The sequence below is a fragment of the Dermacentor albipictus genome, chromosome 8 (assembly GCF_038994185.2).
Source record: "Dermacentor albipictus isolate Rhodes 1998 colony chromosome 8, USDA_Dalb.pri_finalv2, whole genome shotgun sequence".
Lineage (NCBI taxonomy): Eukaryota > Metazoa > Arthropoda > Arachnida > Ixodida > Ixodidae > Dermacentor > Dermacentor albipictus.
Genome location: NC_091828.1, coordinates 80894636 through 80919578, shown reverse-complemented (window position 1 = coordinate 80919578; position 24943 = coordinate 80894636). Strand labels below are relative to the sequence as shown.

The 24943-nt window shown below is 47.5% G+C and overlaps 1 protein-coding gene across 1 annotated transcript in view; it reads right to left on the bottom strand.

Annotated features, from left to right (window-relative positions):
- Cht7 (chitinase 7) overlaps nt 1-24943 on the bottom strand; it is a 208989-nt gene that overhangs the window by 27187 nt on the left and 156859 nt on the right. The window contains exons 3-7 of the mRNA XM_065427728.2: nt 21702-21977; nt 8568-8746; nt 7784-8032; nt 7382-7567; nt 1346-1465 (exon numbers count right to left, since the gene is read on the bottom strand). Coding sequence (XP_065283800.1) covers nt 1346-1465; nt 7382-7567; nt 7784-8032; nt 8568-8746; nt 21702-21977 — 1010 coding nt within the window. The remainder of the gene's footprint in view (nt 1-1345; nt 1466-7381; nt 7568-7783; nt 8033-8567; nt 8747-21701; nt 21978-24943) is intronic.

Genomic DNA, 24943 nt, shown 5'->3' with positions numbered 1-24943 from the left:
AGAATGTTTGTGGTGAGATTGCTACAGATCGCGGCAGTGAAATAGTGGAATAGTCTTCTGTCATTTGAATTATGATATTCGTTCTCATCATTTCATCCAATCGCTCAAGCACTAAATTTTGAAGAAATGCGAGCGTATAAGTTGTTTCGTTGTGATTTTAATCCGTGGTAGCGTCTGTATCTGACACTCTATGTGCCTTTTCTACAGCATGTTCAAACTAACTTGTATTTCCGTTTAGTGCGCTGATGCTTACCCGACGTGCATAGACCACCAGAACCCAGCACTATGCTCTGGCGATTAGTCCGAAAACTTCTATGCACATGGTGTAAATACAATTGGTTTGACATATAGTAAACGATGCTGCGTAATTTGTGCAACTACTGCGCTCGTAAAATATATCATTCTCCACGTCTGATATTGAACTGCTTATTTCATCTGCGACATATATTACCGAATATGATATTTAGTGCTATAAAGTAAGGAGTTAACAATTTTAAGTCAAGTAACGTAATCGTTTGTACGATTGGAGTGTGCAGTGTGCGATTTAGTACATATTGGCCGCGAATACAGTCGGCGTGCGGTGGAAGCTGCAAGGACTATTTAAAAAAACGCCATGTCGCTTTGTTGGCGTTGTCGGTCGTACATAAGCTCACCACTGCGTCGACAATGGGTTCACGCCTGCGATGTACCTTCAACGTGGCACTCGCTTTGCGTGTCGTGACAATAGACAGATTTAGTTACACGTACGTAGAGGTTTCACGTACGCAAACGTGAAAAGCTTACGTACCTTACGTGCACGCCATCTGAAACGCTTTTAGCTACACGTACGCGACGCACGCCAAGAGGGACCCCGTAGCCCCATATATCGGGAAATATGAACACGGCGGTAGCCAATTCAATCCTGTCGCCTTGTTTCGATGCGAGCCGTCTGCGCGCGCGCGGCCCGCTATCGCTTGTTCGTGATCTCGCGGAACTCCCGCGCGAAGCTGTCTACGCGCGCAAGAAACGCACGCAAAGAATTGAATCTCACGTACGTCCGTGAGACGCGCGCGCGCGCGCCCGCTACGTTTTACGCATGCGCACTGCTGACACGTAGAAACTTTACGTACGCAAAGCCTCTACGTACGTGTAACTAAAACTGTCTAATAATGCACTGAGTAAATGTCGAACCATATCGAGTAGCAGCTTCGTACTTGCTATCACGCGGCACGAATCATTTTAGCTCGCCAATGCAGGCACTGTGAACAGTTTGCTCTAGCCTCTGAAGCGTTGCAACCGCATATACAAAAAAAACGAGTGCATTTTATGCGATGTCGGGCTGAAATTCAAAACTCCGATCTCTCACCTTCGCCCGGATACTCCTCTCGTCGTCGAAGCCAACCCACTGGTTTCCAAGGTAAGCGTAAGGCACAAGCTGTTCGTCGTCCCACACGTAGTCGGCGCCCTTCTTTAGCATATCACAGATCTGAAAGGGTGGGAAGAGTTCGTTCATCAGTCACCGCAATTTATCTAGCAGCAAAAGGATTCCTCCAGAACTCTGCAAAATGTAGAAGGACACAAAATGGAGTATTATAGGATTTATCGTATTAGTATTTTACGCTACCACCTTAACAAAGCAGCCCGGCCTGCCGCGAGAGAACGCCACAGTAAACCAGTGGAGGATACAGGAGGGGGGGGGGGGGATCGCCCTTGCCCCCACCCCATCGATCATCGTTGTCCGCGGCGAGCAAAGCACGCCTCACTTCTACCTGTTTCTTTAGGCGCGAAACTGATCAACGCAACCACCGTCTTTGTGGAAGCGAGCCAATCGCTTCCTCTCCACATCCAATTTTGCCCCTTCAGGAAGTAGAAGCTCGTTTAAAAAAAAGCGAGGCCGTGAGCGCGGCAGCCAGGAGGGAGCCTTCTCTTCTCCCTCCTTTGCTCGGGGACATGTGCTCCCTTACGCGGCCTCCCTCCGTTACACTGCTATGCTAGGAGCCCGTACTGGTACGAGTCACCCTTCAGTATCGATACATCTGGAAACCGTTCAGCGTCATTCGAACTCGCGCTTTTTGTTGCTCGGAGTGTGCTTTATTTACTCCTGCTCCACAAAAGGGCCGCACAAGTCACCTTCAGCGGCTTAGATGAAACAGACAAATTGGCGGTGACCAACGTCCGCAGCGCGCTGCGACCAAGGCGCGAGTTTTCCAAGTTTTCGCAATTCATATTTCTTGTATATGAAACACAGCGGCGAAAATTTATGACACTGTCCCTTGTGAATCACTTAACGGAGTGTCAATGCACTGAAAGCCAAAATCCGCATTTATCAGACGTGTCGAAAGCGCGTCTATGTTTGTGGACAGAAGTTGTGAAGGTGAAGCACCGTGTGCCGCATTTGTAGACACGAGTTGTGGGTTTCGAGATATTGTGTCAATTTTTTCATGCTTCGCAACACGTTATCGCACGCATTCGTTTCAAACCACCCAGGTGGGTTAGGGCTTGATGGGTTTTTTTTTTATATATATATAGTGGGAAAGGTACAGCCCTCTCTGAAGACGTGAAAGTCAGTGGCCTAGGCCGAGCAGTGTTAATACAGCTTGTGGAGACAACTGCGCAGCACTCACATGTTAACACGAATCGATATTTTACCGGAGCGAAGATTTTTGATTGCTTACTTCAAGGGAAGAATTTCATGCCTGGAAAAGTAACTCCAAACTACACTAGGGCACTGCTATAATCCTTTCCATTTACAGCAAAATATAAGCCGTGCCGGATCGACCTCTCTCGAGCGTAAAAGCAGAAATGTGTTTCTTGTCAAACGGAAAGATAACAAACGCGTAAATTCCTTTTCCAGTGGTGTCGGAATATACCCTATGTCTTCATGCAAGTGCTGCTCGAAGGATGAAACGAAAAAGAAAATGAGTACCGTCCCTGGGAAGTGTATCGGGATATAACCAATAGGCGAGAGGAGTGGCCCTCATCGACATGTATATTTGACGTGTACGTATATTTGTATTGTTTGTATATTTGGACGAAGGCCAAATCTAGGAAATGCACCGTTAGGATACCCACATATTTTCTCGACATTGCTGTCTGCCATGCATGGGTTGAATACTCTCGCGACGCAATAGCTTTGCACGTACAGGAAAAAGAGGTGCGGTCTCTCCTGTCTTTCAAGCAGGATGTAGCTAAAACATTCACCAGATCTAAACCAAACAAAAATGTTACCGGGGAATAAAGGTACGAAAGTGGACCAGCAGTTAGAAACCAGACTGGCCTAGCTGCCTCGCGGCGACACGCACAATTGGTCTTGACCATTTCCCACAATTTTGTAGAATCGGAAATGCAATGCGATACAGGAACCAAGATTGCAAAGCAAAGTCCAGAGTTTGGTGCATGAAATGTAATGTTTTCTAGGGCCTGCAAGGGTAAAATTGTTTTTTCATTTATTTTTACCAAACTCCCACCTAACGTCCACTTTTCTAGCCACTTATTTGCACTCCTTGAAAATGAACATTTTTTCACGATTTCTTTCTCTGCACTTCCGTAACCATTTCAAGTGAAACGTTGAAAATGTTTGTTTTCCTTGCTTACATATATTTTTTGGGGGGTAGTGAAGAGGTTAAGTGCGGTTCTCACTTCCCTTTTCTGTGTCCCTACAGTTTTTAGTTTTTAGTGCTATTACAAGGCTTGGTGATGCCCACCAGCGTGGATAAATTGTTTTCAAACTGGTCACATGCTTGTCTGCAATACGTTAATGGTAAACGCACTAAGAGATGCATATGAGACCAAATCAGGACCATTTATAGACGTGGGTTATAAACGTGGGTTACTTGCGCAATCCCCCAACCCTCTACCGCATTAGGTAACCGCCACCCTCACCCCAAAGTGGGCATCTGGATCCGCCCCTGTAGTGAACGGTTTAACAGAAAAACGAAAAGATTGGCGGCGACGTTGCTTCGCAGTGCACGCAGCAACTCGTTGTGACGTCACGACCCTTAGCACCGTCAAGTCGGCCCCCGTTATAACCGTTCATCGGTCACGTCATGCGGGATAGCCCGGTCTTCAAGTTGTCACGGAGCAGTGCTAAGCATAACTAAATTTGTTTCATAATTTGGGACGCGCAGCAGCATGGAGCACTGAATGCTCTTGCTCTGTCGGAAAACGTTTAGGGCCCGCATTCACAAAGCCATTCTCACCATAAACTATTCGTAAGAACAAACACCGGCCCGTCCCGATCACTCGCATAATTTGAATAAACAAGGCCGGCAGACGACGAAGATGTTCTTCGGAAAGAAAACTCTGGCGAATACCGGCCCCAGTTCGCGAGCCACTACAAACTGGGAGACAGCATTCGTATAGGGGTAGAGTGAAATGCATTCTGGTAAGACCGTTTCGTCCTTCGCATTTAATAAATTAATAGATGTATGCTGTAACTAAAATAATACACAGCCGTTAAAAGCGCTCCAAGTTTTTTGGGGAAATCTGCCAAATATTTTTGCTGTATTATGGCGAGCTGCTGGAAAGGTTACGGGGGTTATATTAGAGCATGTCTGTCGAACGGAAAAATTGGAGGACGCTTAAGCTTCACCTTTAAGAATTGAACGCGGCTGCACTCTTGCAAAGCCAGCTTGTACAACTAAGAATTAGAAAACGGCGTGCGACACCAGTTTTCCAGGCTTTGTGAAGTGTTGTGTGAGACAGCTGTACCTCCACGGACAGCTACTACACAAACATGGGCATCTGTGATTTCACCTTATTTGCCCTCTCAAGTGAAGGATTTTCACTGGCAATATCAGTGGGGCATTCTACCAACAAGAGACAGGCTTGAACGCTGGCATATGGCAGCGAACGATAAATGCATATATTGCGCACAAACAGAGACCAACGCGCATGTAGTAAAGGACTGCGTTGTAGCACGCACCTCTGGAAGCTAGTTGCAAGGATGTTCGGAATATCCATCGTGCGGCCACCACAGCGCCGAGATCGGTTTGCGAGTCTCGCCTACTACAGCGCTAGCTACATTTTTAGGTGCTTCCGTAACATCGCAGAACGATCTCGGCAGACAAATAGAGCAATGTACGCCAGAATGCGGAAACTACGGGTGATAATATGGGGTCATCTTGAAGAACAGTTGTTCAAACTCGGTGAAGCCGAGTTTCTTCGCCGCTGGTCTACGCGGTACATAACTGTCTCCCGAGGCAAAGTCTTTCTACAGCCAGAATAATGCTCAATTCGGTTGCCCGAGTTCAGAGTGTGTCTGTATGTGCCCCGAGTACCTTTCATAAATTCGAGGCTGACAATAATGCTTTTGCGTGGATGCGGTAATGAGTTTTGTTGTTGTTGTTGTTGTGTGTGGCAAAGCCAGTGTCAAGCAGACGCCATTTATTATTTCATTTGTTAATCTGTTTTGTTTACATCAAGTATGATGTATTACATGTGATGTACCTCATATTGTAGTTTTCGTTTTTACCACAGTTGTAAGCGTGCCTACGGGTGAATAAATTTCCTTGTCAGCGACAGCGTTCCCGTCGACCCACCAAGGGGTGTAAGACAATGGGCTACGGCGCAGCGACTACGCGCCCCGCATCGGACGCGGTGAGCGTCGAGCAACGCAGCGTTCGGCGCGGCAACGAAATGTGCGCCTGAGCAAGCGACGCACGCCTGAGCCTTAGAAACAGCTCGTTTCTAAGGCAACACTGAATTTACTAGAGGCACTTTTGTACCGCTTTGAAACATCGAACTCGTGGCTGAGTCAAATAAAGGAAAAAAAAACTCGTGGTTGAGTGGTAGCGTCTCCGCCTCACACTCCGGAGACCCTGGTTCGATTCCCACCCAGCCCATCTTGGAAGTTGCTTTTTTATTCATGAAATGCCTGCCGTGATCTATCGTTCAAGGCCAACGCCGCGGACGCCGACACCGGCTTTTCTGCGACACGACCTCCTTAACGCTGTCGCGTTAAGAGGTAGTTTCGCCTCGAGTAAGTAACTGGTGTTCGGTGTGGTCGAATTTCTAGGTACAGCTCGAGATCTGCGAGCCATCAGAAATGGACAGGCAAGGATGCTTACAAAAACTTTGGGACTGAATATCACATATTGAAAGCGACGCCACTTCGCCGCCATCTCACTCGGGGCACGAAAATCCATCCGAGAATAGTGAAGAACGGAAGCCTTTTTTTTTTTTGCAAGTGAAGCTTGTATATGCTAACCCGCGGCGGCGATGTAACGCTAACAAAACCAGCTGCTTTCAGAGCTCCACACGTGCACGGATTGCTAGAAAAAAACAAGCAATAGACCCGTTGAACAGAGAATCCTACTGCACCACCGTGCTACTGGCGCGGTGGTCAGGTACTGATCAGGTTTAATGAAGGAATTCGTTTTCTTCGTAATCAGAACAAAGTTCAGCCTGCTAGCGAGATTCTGCCGGTCAGGATTTATAATCGCGTTTTCTGGCGTTAGCATTCGGCGCACGTGTAAACTCCTGAGATACTGACCGACCAAGCAGCAGACGCAGTAGCCAAAAGCCGCGCCAAACTCTGCAGGGTGGGCAAAGGAAGCTTCGCTTTAATGTGATGAAGAGATCCCTGCAGTCGTGGGTACTGCAGTTCACCAAGAGAACTTTGACAACCTTATTACTTGCCAATATCTAACGCGAAGCATTTGTTTGTCGGAGACAACGCAGTTTTTCGGCGTTTGTCTGGCCATACTTGTGCGCAGATACCAAAGATAGCACAGCGTAAGTGCATGCGACACTAGGGATGCATGTGCCCCTTCGTATGCACTCCAGGAGCCACCGGGTATGTGCACGCGGTTAAGTGCCGTTCTTCAGCGAACCTCTTTAACGGCAACTCGGGCATGTGCCTCTGTATGTGCGCCATTGCCACCCCTGGGAATGTCTCACTGGGCATCTGCCACCCAACAACGAACCTTTTCCCCGCCAACTTGGGTAAGTGGGGAACACAACAACAAACACCTGCGTAGCGACATCTGCGTTACACTTCGCATTACCCGCGCGTCAACTGGACTTGAGGCTACTTAGATTATTGTTATCAAATGAAGAAACATATGGCGTAAATTTTGCGGTGTTAGAAAGTGATTCTATATATATATAACAGTAATAATAAGAGGAAATCTAAAGAGTGAAATAGGGCGAGGTGCTCCGTTTTATGTAGCGGTCTTACCTAACTTTGCCTCTTATTAGGCCGTATTGCGTGTGTACCATCTAGCCCTGTAGCAAGCGTGGATTATGTGAGTATATGTCTGTTTATATCTGGTGCCATGTTCGGTCAATTAGCCCCCCTAACGAGGAGGTACACCCTTGCGCATGCATGGGTTTCAATTGCATTCTTCGCTTCTCAGGAGTGGCATTAGAGAACCACGCTAACGTTACGGCACTTAATTACCTCGTAGTAAGCGAGGAAGCCAGCCTCCTTGGTGAACTCTCCGGCATCGCCTCCGCCCGAAGATGGGGCGTTCATGCCGTTCTTCTTGGGGTTCGTCAGCGTAAAGGTGCGGCCGTAGGTGCCCGTGCCCACCACGATCTTGTCCTTGGGAGCACCAAGGCGCTCCCACGTCTTCACGCCGAAGTCCTGCGCAAGCGAGAAAAAAGTGTATCAGAGGGGACAAAACACCTCCCTAAAGATGACTCCTTGATCCAATGTTAGGGATAAGTGTGGCTCTACATGAAACACGCGAAGCCCATGGGGTCTTTTCATTGTTCCTCTATTCTGGACCGAGTTCAAACTAATCTCGCGTTGCGGTCGCTCGAGTTACGCGTCCCGCGAATCGGGCTCCCACGGGCTCACCATGCACAGCTGCTTCCGCCAGGTGCTCTCGTTGGCGGGAGCGTACAGCGGGCTGTTGTGTCCCGTGACGCTCTCCCACTTTCCGTGGAAGTCGTACGACATGACGTTGAGGAAGTCCACGTAGGCGGCCACTGCGGGCACGTCGTAGCCGCCCCGGATGGTCTCGGCGCCCGCTGACACGGCGGCCGTGAGCAGCAGTCGGGGCAGCTTCTTCTCCTTGGACTCGGCCTCGAAGGATTCGCGAAGTTCCTGCGACAAAAAAGGAAGAATCACTGACTTGCTTTTCCGGCGATAATTTCGAGGGGTTTAGAGTCCCAAAGCAACACTGGGGCTGTGTCAGAGATGCCATAGCGAAGCGGTCTGGATCATGTTTTCACCTGTTTTCACGACCTCGGACTCTTTAACGTGCCCCTATATGTACTTGCACACGACCGTTTCTTTTAATTTTTTTATTCATTTCGCTCCCATCAAATTCAGGCCGTGGTGGCAAGTAATCGAACCCGCCACCTTGTGCTGGGTAGCATAACGCCGTAGCCACTTCGCCACTACGACGTGGTATCGCTGGGCTGTTTGCAATACCGTCTTTCCCAGGGAAAGCTCGAACTCAACAACTTTGATTTGGCTCTTCGAATGAGTCTCACAGTCGAAAGACGCTATGTGAAGGCGACCAAAGACCCAATTGGAAGGGACCGATTATGTTCACAAAAGGTTCTTACGCTAGAGTGGTTCTTCACAAGCGCAATTTCCAGACACCGTGCTAAATGGGGCAAGGCGGAACACCGACCTTGACTAGTTCGACGAAGTTCTTCTTGTCTTCCGTGCCACGCGGGAACTCCCAGTCGAGGTCGAGGCCGTCGAACTTGCGCCTGCGCAGGAAGTTCAGGGCGCTGAAGATGAACAGACGCCTGTTGTAGCTGTTGGACGCCATCTCCTTGAAACGCTGGGTGCCGAATGACCAGCCGCCTGCGTTACGAAGGCGACAGGACTGGTAAGCACCTTGTAGTAAGTACACCGCATCTGACGCACTTCTCGAGGTCTCCCCGCTATTACTGTTTACGTGAATTAACCTTGAAACGCAGGAACGTCGCTGGGAACGGGGCCATGCGAAAAATACCGGCCGCATGCACAAGGGATGTTCCCCGAAATGCTAAGCACGCGCATCCACGAATCACGAAGGCCATATGCAACAATGTTTTGTACTATGATTACTAGAGAGAAATGTGATTTCGCAACATTTAAGCCGCATAGAATCACAGATAGTACAGGCATCTTTCTCCAGCTTAGTATAGGATCCTTCAGACAGCACGTCGCAGCTTCCTTTATTGCGTGTTTTTTTTTTTTTTACCAGGTTGCGTTTCGTGGAGCTTTACGTGCCCTAAATTTATTTACCTGATGTACGCTCACAATCCATTCGTTTAACTGAGTAAGTTTCATCCTAAACATAAACGTAAACACGTACAGGCTTCCAGTATGCTTGCCCTGAAATCGAGACAATGTAGGAGTAATAGCATTGACTCCTAGTTGTGGACTATGTTTAACTCCTAGTTATTAGAGCTATGTTTTAAGTATTTATTTTTCTTTGTAATATTTCGTAAATGCAATCTGGCGGAAATAATGTACGATTGATTCACTCATTGCTGCCATAGAAGCAATATTGTTTTAAGGAATAGGTTTTAGCCAATTTAACTTAAGTAACCACAAGGGATGCTATAACGTAAAGCTATTCCAAACTTTTCTATTCCAATTCTGCAGTCAGCCCTCCACGAATGGTCAAAACCTTTTCGGGCCACCCTCACTTCGCCTGTCTCTCACGCGACGTCAGGAAAATTGCGATAGCTCTCCATCTGATAAGAAAAGTACGCATTTATTATGCTTGATTATACCAAACAAAAAAACAAATATTTATTTCTGATTCGCGCTCTTTGTTTACTCTGCTATTGGTCAAAAGCAGTCGGGTGGCGCCCCCTTCACCTGTCGGTCTCGCGTCATCACAAATCAGCCAAAAATCACCGCGTCAAAACGACGCGTTCGCGTTAAAGGTGCATTAGTATGCCTAACAAAACTGAATTTTTTCCTGAATAGCCAGAGACTGCTCCGTCCCGAAAGGAATAGAAGATCGCTGCCTGCCGATCGCTCTGGCGCGGTTTACTCGCACCTGCCGGAGAGCACGGATTTATTTGCGCATAATTTATACTTTTTCCGTGGTGTTTCCGTTCGGTTACGTTATCGAGCCCTTTCGGCAGGCATCGCTCTGCCAACGCTTGTTTGCCGAGGATCCGTTTTAGCGTTATTTTCAACCTTCCGTTGCACGCCGCCGCGATTTTCGACTAGCCACCACAAGCTAAGTAGGGGGAAGCGGACCAGTCGCCGCCGCCGACACCACCCTCCTCATCCGGTTACCTATTTTCACTGCGTTGGCTCCGCCCCATCGAAGCCTTCTACGTTTGAGCGTGCTTCTCGCCACTTGGCAGCCAATGAGATAAGAAAAACTGCTCAATGTCGGTAATACATTATTCGTTTTGAAAGCAAACAAAGCAGCAAAAAGAGCGTTTGACTGGTCTGTTCTGACAGCACTGCAGGTCACCACCCGATGCTTGCGTCGAAGGTTCCATAAATTTGACGTCAGGAGATTGGAATGAAAACAGGCTGGACTAGTTTTACGTTGTAGGGCCCAAAGTCACTGAAAGCCAGAAACACGAGGTTTAGGCAACTACATACACAATGCGTTATTCCCATGCTGGATTAGCAGCCAAACTAGCAGCGCGCTCAAACACTATCGCCAGCTCTAAGACGTTCATTCCATTATGGTATATAGTACGTATAAGGTCATTACATCAGGACCCCGTGAATCTGCTTTCTCTTTATCATCACCCGCTGGTCACATCAGGGCTAGGAATGAAAACACAGCCTTCTCACTGAGAGAAAAGCCTAGGTCATCCCTTTTCATATAAGTGGAAATGCTTCTCTAGTTCAGTGACAATTCTACACATTTACAGGGGCTTATCTGAATGATCGTTCACACTGACATATCAGGCGCACTATCACGCTGACAAAAATTTTCTTTGCAGATTATCAAAACTGTAGAGAGAGATGTTTTAATTACTTAGGCTTACGTTTTGCAATGCCAAATTTGTGTAGGCTAATTGCAGCCCGCGCCATAATACGCCGTCACATTAGTCTAATTCCGGGCAACTGAAACAGGGTTCATGGTTGAAACTATGTTTCATATGCAGACCTGCCAGCCTCTCCAAATGGTCCATAATTTTTACGAATTCAGCCTCGTTTTGTAATTTTTCAAATGTTACCTCAAGCTTTACAAAGAATACATTCCGCTCACGAAAAAGCATCAGATATCGGTTCCTGATCTTTCTGTTGGAAGTCTTCGAACAGCGCCAGGACGCCAAAAGGTTACGCGCTTCTAGCAAGTTTGCATGGATAAATTGGTAAACGGGCGAAATTCGCTACAATGAACTTGCTGAACAGATAACTGCAATCTTAAAACAATGCGTAGCATGACAGTATTTGCTGTGCCATGTTAGTCACTGCTTGTGCATTTTGTCAAAAGTTAAATCACTTTTGATGAAGTACAAGTGTATCCCTGGAAAGGCCTGTCTTAAGTGCAAGCATTTAAAGAAATTGCCGCTATCGCCCTTCCCCCCGGTGTAGCGTGCGTGCGATTACACGAATTTTGCAGCTCAAGGGTTGTCAGGTACGCATGCGTTTGTGCCGCATACGCACCGACTGAGCCGCTCCGTTTTAAGAGGAACAGAGAGAAGAAAAATGTGTATTGTAATCTTTGGGAACGCTGCGATGCCATTCATTTCCTTCTATCTAGCGTCCCTGCCTCCACCGCTTTCGCGAAACCCAGCTCAATTCTTGGCACAAACATGCCATAGGGGCACATTCCTGACAGCTCAACTCGACTTTGTCCACCAATACATGTACGTCTCCAGTGATATCAGACAAGCAATGCATATACAACGTCGGACCAGGCCAAAGCACCTTGTCCAAGAGAATACTTGTCCAAATGCTAATGCATAAGCGTGAAGCCTTGACTCCTCTGCAAGGTCAAGATTTCACGAACGCTTTCGTCTCAGGTAGAGAACCACAACTTTCATTTTATGTTGAACCTTGATTACCATTTGGCAGCTGAGTGGCCGCGTATTCCTTCATTTTCTTTAACGTCTGGCACTCAGCGGAAGCATACAAGCGCATTTGCCGCCGGCTGAGCTTGTCAATATTGCCTAGTTAACTCAAGGCACGCAGCGTAGGCAAGTATAGAAGCTTCATAACGCACAACTTCAAATTTTAAATAGTTCGGATAATTGAGGATGTATCGATGCACGTATGCCGAATCTTTATATATGTCGTAATATGTGCATCGATAACACTGCGTCCTTGGCAAGTTGTTTTGCAACGCCTCGGTGTTTTCAAACATTTTCTGCCGTTTCCTCCATCATTATGGGACGAAGAACCGTCATGTTAAGGAATGGCTGTTAATTAGACGGTAAGGGTATAACCATACAGCTATCTTACTGGCGTGAAAAAAAAGTTGGAGTCTGTCGAAGCTATCGTTTTACCGCCACGGTCCATTTATAGAATGTTCTATGTCGCCTTCTTGGAACGCGAGAACATGATTAAGTGCGCTGATCTCACCTGCACTACCTGCATATACGAACAGGCGCGAAGGTACAGTGGCAGCGGGAAACTCGTGGCCCCGAGAAACTTCCGCTTTCTTGTTTTTGGAATCAGTGTTTTCAGGAAACGTGTTCATATACTTCCTTTTGATCAATTTACCGAATGCCTCTTTTATTGCGATAGCAATTATGTGGACACTACAAGCGCATTTCCGCCGTCGGCGTCACCATTAGAGTTGCCGAGATACTGCGCATAAAATCCAAGTGCGAGAACACCGTGGCCGAGCGCCGTATGCTGTGTCAGCGAGTGAAAGCGTGCGAGGATGCGCCGACGATAGTGGCTCAATCCCGAGCGCGCCAGGTAGGAAAGCGGGGAGGGAGCCGCCGTCTTCAATATCGCGCAAGGCACCGGTGTAAGGGGTGAGGGAGGGGAAAACGGGAGGGGGTCGTTTTGCTCCGGCGGTCGCTGCGTATGGCGCGGATGAGGGTGGCCGCATGGGCCCTACCTTGAAAGCGATCTACGTTTGGGACAGAGTCAAGGTGTGCCGAGTGCTGATAGCTTCGTGTGCGCTGTGTTCTCGGCGCTTAGTTCGCGTTGAAGCGGCAGGCAGCACGGAGGCCAATTCGCTCGCTGCTTCCTCGCGCGAGCATTTTGACAGCGAGTGTCCGCGGTCGTCGAGTGAGATGTGTTCGTGTTCGCCTGGGCGCTCGTGATACCATGCTTGTTAATTTAGTCATTAAGCTAATGCTTACAAGTTTATACGGTCGATAAAACTACTATCCTTACTTCATATAGCTGTCTCCTAATTTGCTATCGCAATCGATGCTCCCCCTTTCGAGCGAAAATGCAACTCTTCCGATGCTTCCAATTGCATTTTGCGTTTGTCTGCCAAAATTATTGCACATTTCACAACAACATTGATGTACAAGATTGTGATCACGTGGGAACAAAAATGGTCGAAAATAGTCAGGCACCTCTATTGTCCCAATATTACGATCGCTTTTCTTTACCTGCCTAACATAGCAGGTTATTTCTGTAGACAAGCCAACACCGCCTCCCTGCGGGGCTGTGAAGACCAGTCGTTACGTGTTGTTTATTAATCATCACCTTATATTGGTTTCTGTCTAAAATGTGGCAAAAAGATGGAAAGTAACGACAAGATAGGAAAGATTGTCTTTCTTTTCCTAACAAAAACACATAGCGTCTCTTTCCTTTGTTGTCGTTATTTCATATCATTTGGCATCTTTTTACATTACAACTCACTCACAACTTTTCACGACATCTCCTTTTCAAGACAGACCCACCAAAAGGTCATCTACGACTGCTTGCTGTCGCACTGAGAAGCAAAACAAACTTAAGCTAGGAACTCCACTGGAAATCCCACGAAGGTCATTCTGTTTCTTTTTTTTCTTTTTTTAATCAACATTCTTGTCACCTTCTATGGATAAGCCTTTCACATTCTCATTTCACTCGGGGCAAAATAAGCACTGACCACTCGTGAGATACTTTCGATTTCGAGTGCCTCAGCGCCTTTAAAAAGTATAGCCTCCACGTTCATCATACTCGAATGCCTAACGGCTTTGATCCACGTTGGGCCTTTAAGCAATGCAAACCACTTACGAAGCATACTCAGAGTCATCGCTAAGAGTTCGTGAATGTAGAAGGCCCACGTCAGTGAGGTAACTGTCATTGTTGATTCACGCTACCAGCGCAAAATTAGACAGGACACAAGCAAGGTACGCAGACACCAGAAGCGCTGTACTTCAATTGAAATGGACTTGACGCCAAGCTACACAAGGCGATAACCGCAGAACGCAGTATTAAGGCTGTGTTTGTGGTACTTGGAGCTAGTGACCCGCGCACATCTGGCATCGCTAATTGTTCGCCGACCAAGATTAGATTCTGCGGCTAAAGTATCGTGTCGCAGTCTTAATGATCGACATAGCTATTGCATGCGTAATTGACTACATGCGTAATGAAAGAAAGTAAGGGAAAAAGGAATATTGAAAAATAGGAGGGTCTGCAGTAGCTATCTGTTGTATTGACCCGTTGCAGATCACTTAAGATAGCGCACTTAAGGTTCACTTAAAATTACATCAGCGGCACGAACCTACATGGCATTGTGCGCATCTTTCAGTAAACAATCGTGAGGGCTTTATTACTACAGTGATACAGCAACTTATGAGCGTGCTTAGCGTCTTTCAATAGGGGGTGTTCAAAGTACTGGAGAAAGCATTTTTCTAGCTATTAGGTTACCCTACACAATATGGCCGACCTCCCGCTCTCGGCAACATTGAATCGAAGTTAGGTTAGCAAACAGCAAGAGACGTTGGGAAGGATAGCGGCACCAGACGCTGCTTCCCCCTTTATTCTCACTTTTATATTATGACGTCCGCCATCTTATGTGGGTAAAACTAGACGCGTGGGGAAGCGCGCATGCATGATTTAGGATATGCCTTACTGCTCCAACGGCACTAAGGGCAATTGTGTTTTGTGACTAGATGACTCACGCGAACTAAACACTGCCCATAATACTTTGTTTAGCACATTGCCCGTAAATGATGCCGGTACGGGAGTCACGTATGGTCATCGGTGTATCGATGAGATTAGAGCTAGTTTGTTGATATAAACTACTAGGCTGCCGGCAGGCCTGAAAATATACGTGCTGCATGCAGAACGCACATGCCAATTTTTTGCAGCAGTTTCGCAGCACCATGGTGCTTTCGCAGCTCCTTCGTGGGAAAAAATAACCCTTATGTACACCGATGTGCATCAAACCCTGATATACAGCGATATACACGGCTCCCTCTGAAGTCCAGCTTAGGAAGTGCCAGTGCAAAATTCGAAGCCCAAATACGCATCCCGGTCGTAGCCTGCCTTGCCAATCATGCGTTCGCCGAGCGACCGTTTTGTAGCCCATCTCAAGACACGGCCATAATAACGGGATCTCCAGGGCCAATTATGCAACGGTGCCAGTGGAAACTTACCTACGACACTGCGGTACACTGTAAACAGGTTTGACCCTTTTAGGGAGTTTTGGCCTCGTTGCATAACTCAAGCCCTTAAGGGAGGACAAGATCCTCCCTTCGAACGGAGTTTTTTTTTCACCTCCTTGTGTTTGGTGGTTTTATGGGGAATTATGGGAGTTTTTGAATTCTCCTTTAAACACCAACCCCTGAGCGGTTGCAGGAGTCTTTATGGGGAACGTTGGGAGTTTTTCATTCCTCTTTTGGACACCAGCACTATGGAACTTTTTATGAGGAGCTTTGGGAGCTTTTACAAGTTGACATGGGTATTTTATTTTGCTGCTTATGGGAATTTATAGGAGAAACGATGGGAGTCCTTACGTACATTTTCGGAAACGTTTGGCTTCTTAAGGGAGTGTTGAAGGAGACCTTTGGGAAATTATTTTGCCTCCTTGTAGGAGTGCTTAGGTGTAAACATGGGAGCAACTGTTCCCATATTTTGGGAGCTTTGCTTAAGGGAGCAATTATGGTTAATTTTGAGAGTTGAATTTTTGCTTTTTATGGGAATATATAAGAGAATGTTTGGGAGTTAATTTTTACAGCTTTAGGGAGCTGTTTTATTAAGGGAGTTTTAAACAGATGTTTTGGGAGTGCATTTTAGCTCTTTATTAGAGCTTTTACAGGTAGGTCGGGAGTTTATTATGCACCTTTTGGGAATTTTACGAGGTTGAAGGGAGTTTTTTGTGTGTTTAGTAGATTGTGTCTAACGAGGTGCAAAAATTATGACAAAGCAATAAAATGTCTGGAAATTTATTACAGTTCCAGAATCAAATGTGCCAGCATGATATTACAATCAATGACTATTAGCATAATGCACAATCAATCATGCATGCCCTCCAACAAAGAGTGCATTTTCTGGATGGAAACTGAGTGAATCAAGTGACATGTGGCTCATATGTAATTGCACGTAAACTTGATGGCTGATAGCACTAAGGGCAAATAGTAGTAGTATAAACTTTATTTCTTTTAGTCGTTTGGGCGGTCGGTGCGTCCCTCAGTCCAGGGCTCCACTGGTCTCTGTGGTTTGCTGGGCTTGATCAAGAAGAGCTCTCTGGCTCTCTGCATCTTCACTAGCAAGCCAAACATTCCATTGTCTGTTACTTGGCACTTGCGTCGTAAGGGGCGAATTGGAATTTGGAGACTGTAGTTTATACATTCATGTTACGTGGGCAAGAGTTGGCAGCTCCCCGCACCAAGAACACATACTTTCATAGAATGCAGAGTGTATCTTACTGAGTATTTGTAGGCGTAGATATGTGTTAGTCTGTACACAGCACTAATCCCTGGCCTGTTCTCCCATAAGGTTGGGGTGCGGACGCCTGTATTTTTGTCTCTCTTTTGCCTGGTTTTCGAAGGTGTCACGTGGGTCAATGGGGGGTTCCTTGAAAGGACCGACTAGTGCTTGGATGCTTATTGCCCGAGCAGTCGGTCTGCCCTCTCATTTCCCTCGAGTCCAGAATGCGCCGGGCACCAAATTACCACCTGGTGCAATTCTGTGAGTTTTGCGTGGGACGGTACCCGTCATTAACGAACAGCATGCTGCCTTAGAGGTACACCATAGCCAATGCAGATGGTTTCTTTTGGGAGCTCTGCCATCCAGAGCTCAGAATATGCACATCAAACTTAGGCTACCCACTACATGGCCTGCCCAGCTCCACTTATTTTACTTAATGGCAATTAGAATATCGGCTGTCCTCGTTTTCTCTCTAATCCATACCGCTATCTTCCCGTCTCTTAACGTTCAGAATATGCACGTCAAACTTAGGCTGTCCAGAGAGCCCACGATGCGGCCGTTAGGCTCGGCCTAACAGTCCCCACGTGAGAGCAGCCCGCAGCTCTGCCCTAGGGCAAAGCTTCTCAGGACCTTGTCATTAAAGTTCTTTGTCTGTCTGTCTGTCTGTCTGCACCTCGAAAGGCCAGTGCTATGGCTGCTGCATCCATGGTACAGGCTGAAGGGTTACGAATGGAGGTTGTTATCACTGTGAACCGATTGAAGGCCACTATTGTGAATTTGTCTGCTGCCACTTTACACGCATTTGTGTAGTATATGTCTGGATTTCTTTCATACTTCTTTAGTAAAGCCTTTGATTGCGCTTTCCTGCTTTGGTGGTGTTCCGTGCTCATATTCTTTGGGATTGGTGAAACTAGAATTTTCTCTCTTGTTTGTCTGGGTAGCGAAACTGTTTTTTCCCAGCCATACTGCGCTCTCAGGGCCACCTTTTGCAATAGGGCCTTTCCTTGTTTTGTCGAATTCAGACGTTCTGTCTGAGGCGTGACCACTGCTGTGGCATGTTCTTCATATGTGTTGTGAATACCAAGAGCCTCCAGATTTTTGGCACTTGTGTTTTTGGGAGCCCTAGCTGCCCTGATGATGGAGCTCACTTTAGACATGTTCTGCAGACTTTAGTTCTGCTGAACTACTACGTCAAACACTTGTCTTTGCTTCGTGTGTTGTCGACAAATTCGACTTCGCCCTGCCATCTGCTAGCCGCCTGGTTAGCTCAGATGGTAGAGCGGCTGCCCCGGAAAGGCGGTGGTCCCGGGTTCGAGTCCCGGACCAGGACGATTTTCTTCAACTCTGAGGCTTTTCAGGAACCCGTATGGGCTTCCTTTGTAGCAATTGCTATGAACGGGTGGATGTCTAATTTTCCCTTTATTAATTAAGAAAAAGAAATTGTATGCTGTAACTGCCTGAAATTTATTTCTAATGCACAAACTTCTGTGCATAGACAATTTGGTACAAGAAAGTGCTGGTACAGATTTCCCAGTGAAAATGCATGCATGCAGTTTTAAGCTTATTTCACAAAACTGATAAAATGAACATAATTGTGTGCACACACTGCATGCCTCCATTTAACACAGAAACAGGCTAGCTGTTTGCATTGTTCATGCTGCATAACAGTAATTTGCCGCCTTAGAAATAATGTTGCTGTGGCACAAATCGCTGTCACAACCTATATCGACACTTAGGGAATGGTTATCAAACACACCTCATGACGAAAATACAACACTCTTTGACCCGCCGTGGTTGCTATGTGTCCTTGGCGTTGTGCTTAGTATTAAGCACGAGGTCGCAGGATCAAATCCTGGCCACGGCGGCCGCATTTCGATGCGGTGGCGTGCAAGAACGCCCGCGTGCCGTGGCTGTGCACGGTAAAGAACCCCAGGAGATCAATATTAATCCGAAGTCGATCCCAACTGCATGCGGCGTGCCTCGTAATCATATCGTGGTTCCGGCACGTAAAACGGGAGAAATTGAAAGAAACAAAACAATGTCTCTTTTTCGTGCGGCACTAGCTCCTTGAGTTTTCTTCAGCGGACCGACGGGTCTCAACACCGCAACATAAAAGGTGTGAGCATTATGTGCATTACGCAATGGGTCCGCGCCGTACTCACCACCGCAGCTGAATATATAAGGCCGCGTGAAACATGAGGCAACTGGGCAAGCGGTAATCCGAAACGCGCCGTTTCCAAAGCAGTCCACACCGTACGCGCTCCGATTTTGTGAGGACTGTGGGCGAGGTTTCACTAGCCGCTTTCATATCGTGGCGCAGTAGGGAATGCCCGAGCACGGCCGCGCGAACCACAAAAGTGTATTGTAGTACACAGATCACAAGGCGATGGCTACGCGGTGGCCGATCACCGCCGTGCTGCGCAGGGGGCAGGTATTCTTGTGAGGTTCCACATATTACACGCAACACTCTCCGACGGCCGCCGTAATTCTCTCGTAAGAACGCATATAGACACACGCGCAGAACTACGAAGCTAGAGCAAAACAGGTGCCGTCACCGGCGCCGACGACAGTGGCGCTTCGAGGGCTTTGCCTTCAGTATCACTTTTAGTTGATGGGAAAACAAACAGAAGCGACGACATTCTACGGCCGAAGCCGTCGAAGTCTTGCATGGTCGCGCTTCCGAAGTCAGGTCGTAAGGTCGACCGGTGGTTCTGGCAGCGCGACAGGACATTGTGATCAACGAGACGAACAAATCGTCTTTTATATCGCCCTAAATAAGCTGGCTTGCACTCTGGAAATGTATAAATTTGCAGAATTAAGAGAAAGAAAAGCAACCACTTGGACAATATATCTCTCCTTTCTCGTCTCCTTCTCACACATGTGTATACTAAAATAAAATAACGCATAAAATAAGAAACAGAGAACTCCGTTTACGCTAAAGGGAGGTCTCTATCTTCGAAACTCCCTCTTAATAAGGATGTAGAATTGAGGTTCTTTCTCCTTCTTTCACCCCCATTTTGCGAGGGAGCGAAATGGAGGACGCTGAACATTTCTGCACCACTGTAAGGGAGCACGGTTTTCAGGCACGTTGTCTCAAGGGAGGTGACATCCCTTAATATGCCCTTTTCGGCTCATTTGCGTTTACAGTGTAGATTGTCATCTCGGTACGAGAAAAAAAATAAGACATGACACTTGGGAAGACTCCCAGATTCCTTAAAAAAAACGACTTTGCAATTAAATATGAAGTAGGCTACCCAGCAGTGTGCAATCTACAATGCCATCACTTTGAGCGCTCGCGCAAAGAGAGTCGCACTGTTTTGCGCGACATCGTTGAAGGCTGTAGAGTGCCGTTCTCTAAGATTATCACCTCTCCTTGTCGACAAAACCTCGCGACTTGGGCTGGAAGCGTGCAATCCGTGTATGCTAAGCAGGCCGTTGTTTATATGCACGAAAGTCCTGGTGCCGGTCTTCTAGAGCTACAGCGTGTGCGATAACTGCGCGCGGAAGCAACTCTTGCCGATGCAACGAAACAAAAAAAGAAAGTCAAAAGAGCAGGAAAACTGCAGAATGCCATCAGCCTAAAGCCGCATTGTCCTCGGATGTTTCAAGATGGCAAGGTATGATTTCGAAGAAAGTCGTCGCCATTTCGAGGACAGTTTCAGCACGCTGCTCGGCGAGAGAACTATTTCATGTGCAGTGGTCGCGGCTAACAGGCGCAGCCGTCGGGGAGGGGATGCGTTTTAAAAGCAACGCCCTTGCTGATAAGTAAAAGAAGCCGATCGCTTCTTCTGTACCCCGGTATACAACTCCGCAGAGGAAAGGGTGTTTTCCGGGGAGATCCACACGAGAGATTCACTTTGTCCTAGATTCCTCGCCAGCGCCGCCGTGAAGAATGGGCGCGAGCGACTGCTATCACGTTGTGTGCATGTTAATCACGTGGGTGGTGCGCTTCGGAAACCGAAGGCCTCGGGTGAGGCTATGTATAGTGAGGATATCCGCGCCAGTAGGGTGAGTTGAGGCAAACTCTTTTTTTTTCTGTCTTTCAGCGAGACCGTTCTCACGTCATTCGCAGAACCTCTCTCTCCTTCATTCGATGTCCGTACACATCTGTCACTTGAGGAAGTCATTTACGACCCCAACCTCCTAGCCATCGCCCTTTTACCGCCACTCAATCTTCAATTGCTATCTCTCGGCGGTTTTCTATGCTCTTGTTCCCGAGCGCTCAGGGATTATTTTTTCCCACGACATTCTTCTCTCTGAGCTGGTGAAGCAAAATAAAAAGAACTCCAACATAGATCGTACATCGAGACTATCAAGTGAGATAGCATTTCGTTGCACATATCCGGCACCTCACTATGAGCCTTGCTTCTGTGGCTTCGGAACTTTGCCGACTAAGTTAAACTATAAACTTGCTCCGAATTTATTAATGGACTTCTCTGTTCCTTCAAGGAAAATAGCACGGTACAAAGAAACGTTTACGACGCCTCGCGCTTGAACCAAGTGAGGCAAGATGTGGCTAGGAGATGTGTTGCTTGCTGCAGGCTGCCTGGATGCAAGTCGTGTGCTTGCAGGTATGCTGCATCTCACGTCTCTCGTATTTCAGTGCTCTGTTAACGATCATAGTGCGCGGACCGGTCTAATTGCTCCATGAGGTTGTTGTGATCTCTCCTTATAAACTTAAGCTGCCTCAGTCAGTTGTCCATAGCTGCAGCTAAAAGTGATATCGCATTATTTTGTGACACACCATGTAAACGTTCGTTCGCCTCCTCCTTTTCTTGTTATTCTATTAAAGAATTTGGTAATTTTTGTTTGCTTTTCTACTACCTCATGCTTTCTTTAGCCGATCTTTACGGCATCCAAAAAACATTTACGTTCATGCATGGTTCAAGTTTTTCAGTACACTCAGGAAGCGCTCAGCCGGTACTCACGAGTAAGGTTCCTTATTCCGCTCACACAAATTGTCGGTGCCTTTGTTAGCTCCTTTGTGCTTTAAAGGTACGCATATATAACTGCAACTCACCGACAGCGAGAAGGACCTTGAGGTTGGGGTTCTTCTTCTTGAGGTCGATGACCCTCTCGTACATTCCCTTCTTGCCGTTCTTGGTGTCGTCGGAGGCATCGAAGGAGGACAGCTTGTGCTTCTTCATCCAGCCGAAGGCGTAGATTATATGCGTGCACAGCGTCGGGTCAATGTCCTCGGGTAGGAACTTGCCATCACCCTGGCGGTACTGTGCCCAGTTGGTGAAGTAGCAGACGATCTTCTTGCCCGTGTTGCCACCGCTGGGTACCGAAGGACCTGCAGTACAGAAGTCAGAAAAGTCATATTAGCAGGTACATCAGTGGCGATGCGGTCAAAAAACGCCATGTGGCATGAATATATCATATATCTGGCACGGAGACATACGGATGCACCTACCACCTGGGTTACCGCGACGTGAACAGACCATGATGTACCGTCTGTGGCTAGACGTTGCATTTACGAACTCGTATGCTTTGCATATTGGAATGGCCAACAGCCCCACGTGCGCCACCTGCAATATCGATGAGAAGCTCGCACATATTATCTGTGTCTGCCCGCGATATAGCGCCCAGAGACAAGTGCTGTGCAGAGTAATGAACCAGTTGGACAATCGCCCACTATCAGAACTCAAAGCTTTGGGTCAGTACTCCCACAGAACATCCGCGCTGAGGGCCTAACTCGCGTTATTAAGGTTCCTGCGGTCTGCGGGGCTTCACGATAGACTTTAAGAACGCCGCCCCCTACCGCTCTGTAGTGTACGCGGTTTGGTCGTGCTTGTATCTATTTCTTTCTATCTACCCCTTCCGCTCTCTTTCTCTTTTTATCCCCCCTTCAACCTTCCCCCCGTGCAGGGTAGCCAACCGGAACTGTCTCTGGTTAACCTCCCTGCCTTTCTATGCATCCTCCTCTCTCTCTTTCTCTGGCACGGATGAACAGCAACAGCGCATGCTTGCGGCTATGAGTCGCGCAGGTTATGTGGTGCTAGATGCCAACGAAAAGTTTTGACGCACAGCTAAATAGAATACACTGAACCTGCGGCATGGCGGTCTCGTCATAGTCGTTAATTCAATGTAGGCTTTTGAAGATAATTGGGTGGAAAGAAAGGTGAAGCGCAGCAAATAAAGCGAAAATAAATGTAGCGTAAAATTCCAAATGGTTATAGTGACACGGTCCGTATATATTAAACAAGAACTAATTTTCAGCTTTTTTATAGACTGCACTGTGGCATAACGTGTTACGAGGCGAAGCAGGGACTTCTCCCGCTTGATTGGCATAGTGACCCAGATGACGAAGTTACTTATTCTGATGCTCCGGATAATAAACTGGGCATTCTAATCTCAGTCCCTAAGGTCACTCTACTTTGATAACACCTCGATCACGAAAGGCTCCTGCGCATGCTCTCTGGAAAGCGGTAAAAAACGCTCTCATACGTTATTTGCAAAGCTGGACAGAAACTAACAGAATCGGTAAATTTTTCGCGAAAGGCCAGTAGTTTTCTTCAAACAATCGTTCATTGTTGAGAATTTCAGCTTGCTAATATATGCAGTGGAATAAACCTAAATATAGAGAGTAATGCTATCTGCATGCATTTTACTGTGCGGGCTATGCCTGTTTAACTGTTTCATTGGCATGGCAGATCTTGGGGCTCTGCGTATTATCGAGCGCATAAGTCACGCTTTAGATGTCTATGTTTTGCATGTAAAAAAGTGAATCTTACAATTTAAACGTTCTCAGCCGCAAGGAGCCCTTTCAAGGTGTGCGACGAATGCTTTAGAATCCTATACCAATAATAATGAGTCGCAACTTTGATTGGTATCAAGGAGCCCTCCGTCACCTCCGGTCTTGTTGGCGTACCGTATACCTTCTGCCGGAATTATGCGGTTAATTATGCTTGGTGACCTCAATCGAGATCGTCCGTACAATGACGAACCAGACGACTGCGTATATTTCGACGTCGAAACGCAATGTAATTAGAATTTCAAGTACGCACTCTAGGAATGTCCACCCCCGGCGTATGAGGTCATATCGCGTGCACACGGAAATAGAACCTCGTGCCTAGCTGTCTGATGATCCATGATCGGAGGCTCCCCCTTGCGTTACCCAGTTACATACTCATCGCGAGCTGCGGCCACCGGCACGAATAGACGCTCTTTACGTGCACCCTGTAGGTGCGTCGAAGCTACCAGCAATCAAAGATGAAGCCGCGCGCGCTTTGCAAGCTGAGCGAAGAGCAGCGATTACCAAAACGCAGGCAATCGCGCTCTTCTCGTGTCTTCTGCATCGAGGTCGGCCCGCAGCAGCAGACGAGTACTGCGTGCGCGCGTGCCGAATTAATTCGGTGATCGTCTGCTGGTCTGTACGCGCAGCAGAAGGCGCGAGCGATCCGCCTAAAGCAGACGGGCACGAATGCCTACGGAGGCCTTCGCAGCGAGTGGCATTGCGACGTGTGCTCGGTGTACGAAATTTTCTCTTGTTTCTTGCTGCCACAGAGCATGCGCTCTTCGGCGCATGCCATCGAGGAAAGCTGAACTCGGCGTAAGATCGACGGCGCTTCTGCTGAACACCGGCTGCGCAAATGTCGCGAACGACATGGCACCCGCTCGTGTAGAGTACAGCACGCACGAGATCATCGTTGCTAAATGAGTTTGTAGTCACTGCGTGCAGCATTGTGGAGCCTACGAGGCTCACTGATGACGTCCCAGGAGCGTGAACAACGGTTGCTTTGAGATTTCGCAACCTTTACGGATCATACTTGGGGCTGGTAAACGCACACGTGTATCAAAGCGATATCTATGCACCGGGTGGCATGACGCCTATTTAATTTGGACTTGGGGAAGCAACACAGGGTATAGAGCAAGGTATGAGACCGGGGTAGTTGGTTTTCCATGTTTTTATGGAACGTGGTATGTGACAAAGGTATTTTCTATTCGCTGAAGCGAGGTCTACGATTTGCGATCGACTCTTAAGGGCACACAGCTCAGTCACTGTCAGAGGCAAATGGACATCGATGCTGAGGTTAGCCCGACCCGAAAACCCTTTCGCTATCGGAATCCTCCATAATGAAAACTACAAGCAGCCAGAGAAATCAAACGCCGGCGACGAAAAATAAATGCGAGCGATCGGAGCGTGATCGCGGTGGACGCATAGGGCGACAGAGGTTGGAGAGGGCGCACCACGTGGTTAGTCCTAACTTGCACACGCCGACGTATGGTGACCCACATCCTCCAACGGGGTTGCCTGCC